At 34.0% G+C, this 6,508-nt stretch overlaps 1 protein-coding gene across 1 annotated transcript; it reads right to left on the bottom strand.

Moving 5' to 3' along the window:
* Window positions 1-598: 598 nt before the first annotated feature.
* LOC115881576 lies at window positions 599-4,355 on the bottom strand. The gene is made up of 2 exons (XM_030899119.1): window positions 4,064-4,355; window positions 599-2,245 (listed from the first exon to the last, which is right to left on the bottom strand). Exons 1-2 carry the CDS (start codon window positions 4,076-4,078, stop codon window positions 599-601), a joined length of 1,662 nt encoding a protein of 553 aa, XP_030754979.1. The 5' UTR covers window positions 4,079-4,355.
* Window positions 4,356-6,508: the final 2,153 nt, after the last annotated feature.

Below are 6,508 nucleotides of genomic sequence, written 5' to 3'. Positions count from 1 at the left end.
TTTAATAATCTTTTTAAGAAAGGCCGAAAAATATATATTTTTTATTTATTTATGAATATCTCTGGAACTTTCGTAATATCTGTGATAATATATTTACTCATATCTTAGGATTATATAAAGTCATCTGAAAGAAAGCCAAAAATGCAATAATATACAGAGCGTTCCATTTAAAAAAAAAGCATCCCGATCCACTTACCGTTTTTTTGAACCACCCTGTAGAAGTTAAAATATTTTCCTGAAATATATCCTAATACATACTTTAGGTTTGAACTTAAACAAAACTCCCAAGATTTTTATTCTAGGAGCTACAACAGTTGCCCGACACACTATAGCCGGACCCTGTGTATGTTGCTTATAAATTTTAGTATTAAGTTCTCAATAACATAATCTAAATTATAAAAAAAATTCTCTTTTTTACATCTCCACAAAAATAGCCTTTTTTAAACTCATTTATCAAATATTTTGTTTTATTATTAAATACCAAAGCTAACTGCATTCATTGTATAAATTAAAAAAAAAACGCAACACAAAATTGAATGCACTTTATTTACAAATCAACAAGCCTATACAAAATACAAATATTACAAATATATAATAATCAATATGGTCCATACCAGGGAACAGGTTTTATTTTAAACCCCCTTATCTCTTGATTCTGTGAGTGATTACCTCTCACCTTACCACTCCCTTCTAAAAAGTCTCGAGGAGGTTTGGTTTTCGGTAGACCATGTTCAGGAGCTACACTCTCCCAAGGTCCACCGAATATGCCACCTGGAAGAACACCCAGTGGCGGTATGTGGTAGTTCTCTGGAGCAGTACGTTCTTCATGGTACTGTACCTTCCTATGCTTCTTCCGTTCCCGATAACTTCCAAAAGGCTTTAAACGAGATTGAGTTGATATTTGAGCAGATTTATAAGGTATAGTTTCAGGATTAATTGGTGTTATAGCTTCTTGTGATCTCGGAAGACTTCGTTCAATGTGAGCTTTATGGTTAACTTCTGTTACGTATTCGTGAGGAACGCCATACTCTGAAGAAGGTTGAATAACGTTAATCTTATAAGAACTCGGTACATTCACATATGTTTGTGGTACATATTGAGAATTTAAAGTTGTTGCTTTAGTATGTTGATTATTATGTTGCCTATGCAATAATAATGTCTTTAGATTGTTAAAACTAGCTTGGTTTGAACGAGTTGCACCTCCTGAGATGACTGAACGCTCTGTAGCTAATAATAGACTCTTGCTTGCTGAAATTTTGTCACTATTCAAAGAATCGTGATGAAAAGATGAGGATGATAATTCATTGCCAAATAATTTATTAGATTTCTGTGTTGGAACTCCATACTCTGTAGAAATTTTTGGCTGGGTTGTGTGATTATTCTCACTCCACGATTCTAAGGTTTTTACCTTTGGTAACCCATACTCTTCTCTAATATCTGGATTTACCGGAGAACTTGTAGCTTCATTCTGAGCTTTTACAAGATATGGTGGATATTCTGAGTAATATGTATTACTTGCAATATCTAAAGATTTTACTTTGGGTAATCCATACTCATTTTTAATATTATTAATTATTGGTGAACCAGTAGCTTCTTCATGATCTGGTTCACTTAGTGGTGGATATTGTGGGTAATAATGTGGATTACTCTCTAGCTCTAAAGTTTTTACTTTTGGCAATCCATACTCCTCCCTAATATTGTGAGCTAATGGAAAACGTTTAGCTTCATCGTGAGCTATTAAAGAGTATGGTGGATATTCTGGGTAATTGTGAAGATTACTTGGTGCCTCTAAGGTTTTTACTTTTGGTAATCCATATACCGGAGAACTGGTAACTTGGTGGGTTGTAACAGGTAGTTGTGGATAGTCTGTCTGTAAGCTTTTTGTTTTTGGTAACCCATACTCATCACTAACACCGTGAACTTTATACACACCGACATAACCTAGAGCAGTGTTACTTCTAGACGCTTCCACTACATCAGTATCTGCATCTCCAGCTATTGCTGTAGAAACGGGAGTTTGTTCACTTGATGTTATAATATGTGGTGTATATTCTGGATAATAATGAGGCCGATACCAATCACCATGTCTACTACCTTGAAAAAATCTCTCAGTAAAAGATGTTGATGGATTGGCATTGTGAAACACTGACGAAAAGATTGGGTTATGGAATACAGATCGCTTATTTCTTGGATGATGTGGTGTCGGACTTACTGATGAGATGACAAACAGTAGCAGGAGTAGTTTCTAAAAATAATAAAAATGTGTTAATTTAACATAAGAGAAGATAAAGAACTATACAGGGTGGTGACAATCCCGATGCTCCAAATTGGCATCTCAGAAACTACGAGAGATACGAATTCGGTTAAATGGGACAACAGTTGCGTAATTAGAAGTGTGACAAACACCTATGAAGAAAACCCCGGTATCTTGATTAGTTTCGGATTTATGTCAAAAAAATGAAAATAATACGTTTATTTTAAATGACAATGTCTTCAGAACTAATATTGTATCTATTGCAACGTAAGGTGGTATTTTTATAGTTTTGACCTCGGCCAATTAAATGCCCTTTTCAGAAAATTTCAAGCAAAAAAACAGTCAAGTTTTTATTTTCTTATGGCAGCCATTTTAAATCTTTATACTATTAGATAAAGCGACAAAAAGTCTCTACGGTGGTATCTAATTTTTATTCATTATTATGTAAATTCACTAAAAAAATAGATTTTTTAAAAAATCGTCTAGTATCAAGTCTGCCTTGAAAATCCAATTGACACTTTATATGTCAGCAAGTTATTTTTTGTTTATTCTATTAAGCGTCAAATTTGGACGCACAAAATAATTATTATATTTAATAATTTTCTCTACATAATATACACATAATCACTTATACAACACTCGCGACTTATTTTACGGCTAGAAGTTTCCGGATTTATTTCAATCTGAGCTGGCACATTATTAAGTCTTTTAAAATATTGCCCTCTTGTTTTTTAAAGCTACCAGCAACTGCTAAATTTCCTGAAATCCTTGCGAAAGTAGTACGATGAGGCTGTGTCCTTTCAGGATACAATGTTCTATAACTTGCGGATGCCATATCGTAATTTCTATTTAAACATCATACATATCTCGTGTTTCCTCACTTGTGAACATATTGTTGACTGTTAATACATTTTACACTATCTACTATAAAATTTTGTGTCCAGAAATGACACTTAATAGAGTAAACAAAAATGAACTTGCTGTCATAAAAAGTGTCAATTCGATTTCCAAGGCAGACTTGATCTTAGGCGAATTTTTAAAAAATGTATTTTTTTAGTGAATTTACATAATAATGAGTAAAAATTAGATACCACCGTAGAGACTTTCTGTCGCTCTATCTAATAGTATAAAAATTGAAAATGGCGTCCATAAGAAAACAAAAACTTGCCTGTTGTGCGAAATCTAGAAATCTTAGAAATTTTCTGAAAACGGCATTTAATTGGCCGAGGTAAAATATATAAAACTACCAACTTACGTTGCAATAGATACAATAGTTCTGAACCTATTGTCATTTAAAATAAACGTATTATTTTCATTTTTTTAACATAAAACCAAAACTAATCAAGATACCGGGATTTTCTTCATAGGTGTTTGCCAAACTTGTAATTACGCAACTTTTGTCCCATTTAACCGAATTCGTATGTCTTGTAGTTTCTGAGATGCCAATGTTAAGCATCAAAATTGTCACCACCCTAAATAGTAGAATAAAAAAATAGCCACATATTTCCTTCGGGCATTCGTATCACAGTTCTAGGACGGTTCAGAATCGGTAATAAAAAAAAACAGAAGACCGAAAAAAACCGCGGCAGGGATGGCTATGTATCTATGTAGGATTGGCATTTCCAAGCCAATTGGACGCCGTTTTTTATCGATTATACGGTATAAACAAGTCTAGTAGTCCCTAAAAGGTCAGACAAATATATCTATACATTTAAAGAATACTTTCTAGTGGTTTATAACGTTATAAATTGAGTAAAATAGCATATTCATATCAAATATAGTTAAAAAACATTTTAAAAAAATGCTTACCATCCAATGGTCCATTTTTTAACACGTTAAACACCCAAAGATGGTTTGAAATAGACTAGTTTAAATAACCATTTCTCAAATATTTCAATGTCAACATAATGTTACCTGAAAAGACCGAAATTGTTCAATATCCAGTTGTGAATATTTTGGGGTATTTCTTCAAGGGACAAACAACTTTCGTTCAGGTAAGCATCATATAATTTAAAAGCTATTAACTTTATTAGGCTTGGGATGGCCCATGCTTTCGTAACGTGTATATCAATAGAAACAATTTGTTTATCTAAATATTAAATATTTTAAATAATACTACAAGGTTTCCAAAACTTTTTTTCATTTACACTTCCTGTCATTGTTAGGTGGAGTTAGGTATATACCTGGTGCGTCTCAAGAGTGGCTCACCCCTGTAACTTTTTTATTTTACCAGATAAAAAACGAGATTCGGTGTGTTAGTATATGACATAAATTAGGATTGTTTGACGTATTCAATTCTCTTCGACCACTTCCTGTTTCACCGGAAATAACTTTTGATTTAAAAAAAAACTCGGTATTTTTTTACTTTTATTCGATAGAAAATGACATTCTGAATAGAATGACATATCATATGTCAACTTTTGACATTTTTGCTTAAAACAAAATTGAATTGTAAATTTCAATCTAGAGTGCCATGGATGTGTTAAAAATATTAATTTTTAATCAAGGAGCCTTGGAAAAATAGATTTGATCGTCAAATGTTATTCGTACCTTGTCCTGGCCGGTTAAAAGATGCCCAAATCGTATTTTTAATCATATCTCAATTTTTTCAAACGGAACGAGGGTGGCTCATTAGCATATTTAGAAAAAGTATTTTTTACGAATAATTTGGTACCACACACTTGGTATTTCGAGTCAAATTGTCGTTATGAATCGCATGTTACAATTTCAAATTAACCATATTCAAAAATGTCAAAAGTTGACATATGATATGTCATTCTATTAAGAGTGTCATTTTTTATCGAATAAAGCAACAAAACACCTAGGGTACCATTTAAAAATCAAAAGTAGTAGTCATTTCCGGTGAAACAGGAAGTGACAGAAAACAATTGAATACGTCAACCAATCCTAATTTATGTCATATATTGAAATACCAAATCTAGTTTTTTAAACTGAAAAAAAAAGTTATAGGGGTGAGCAACTTTTGAAACGCACACGGTATAGTAAAATCTATTGCTTCTTTTATATATATAGGATCCTATATCTCCTACGCGAAGCAAAGGGCTTCAGTGAAAGCTCTCCATCGGGTTCTGTTTTTGGCAGTTGTTTTTGCTTCCTTCCATGTTGACCCTACTTGTTGAAGCTCATCCAGTATGGAACGTCTCCATGTTTGAGCAGGTCGTCCTTGCTTTCTTTTTCCTTGGGGATTCCACTCCAACGCTGATCTCGCTATATTACTATCAGGTTTCCGCAAAGTGTGACCTATCCAACCCCATTTTCTTTTGCGGATTTCAATGCCTACTTCTTGTTGGTTTGTAAGATGAAGCAGGTCGGTGTTACGTATAGTGTCTAGCCAAAAGATTTTAAGTATTTTCCGCAAGCAGCGATTGATAAATACCTGTGGACGGTTGTTGACAGCCATATAATAAAACTGGTATGACGTTGGAATTGAATATTCTTAATTTTGTTTGTATGGAGAGTTGACGGGAGGTCCAAACTGATTTTAGTTGGCCAAAGGCTCGCTGCGCCTTCCTGATCCTGCTGACAATATCCGCGTCTGCACCACCGTTTGCTGTTACAATACTTCCCAGGTAAGTAAACTCTGTTATATTCTCGACATGTTTGATTCCTACATTGAATGGAGTGTTGTTGTTTGTGTTAATGCGCATTGACTTTGTTTTGTCGATGTTTATGCTTAATCCTACTTTGTCTGCTTCTGTTTTTAGACGTCTGAGCATCATTTCCATGTCTTTGAAGGATTGCGTTGTGAGACAGATATCATCAGCATAATCAAGATCCGTCAGATGCGATGTCAGAGTCCATTGTACTCCCCTAATGTTTGCTGTGGCTTTAGTCAAAACGCTGTCGAGCACAATATTAAATAAAAGCGGCGATAATGTGCAACCCTGCTTTACTCCTGTCCCTAAGTTAAAACTGTCGCTGGTTCTACCGTTGTGCAGCACATTGCATTCTGTGTTTCTGTAGAGTTTCTTGATTATATTAATTAGTTTTCCGGAACACCTTTTCTTTTAGAGTTTTCCATACCATCGCATGGGGGATACTGTCAAAAGCTTTGACGAAATCTATAAATAATAAGAATAAAGGTGACCTAAATTCTATTGACTGCTCTATGATAATGCGCAATGTGTTAATATGGTCAATGCACGAGTGGTTCGATCGGAAACCAGCTTGGTTCTCTCTCAGAGTAGGCTCTATATAGGAGTTTAACCTTAAATGAACTATAGAGGATATTAT

Source organism: Sitophilus oryzae, unplaced genomic scaffold, assembly GCF_002938485.1.
Source record: "Sitophilus oryzae breed Bouriz unplaced genomic scaffold, Soryzae_2.0 scaffold_172_pilon_pilon, whole genome shotgun sequence".
NCBI lineage: Eukaryota > Metazoa > Arthropoda > Insecta > Coleoptera > Curculionidae > Sitophilus > Sitophilus oryzae.
This window is presented reverse-complemented; position numbering and strand designations above follow the sequence as displayed.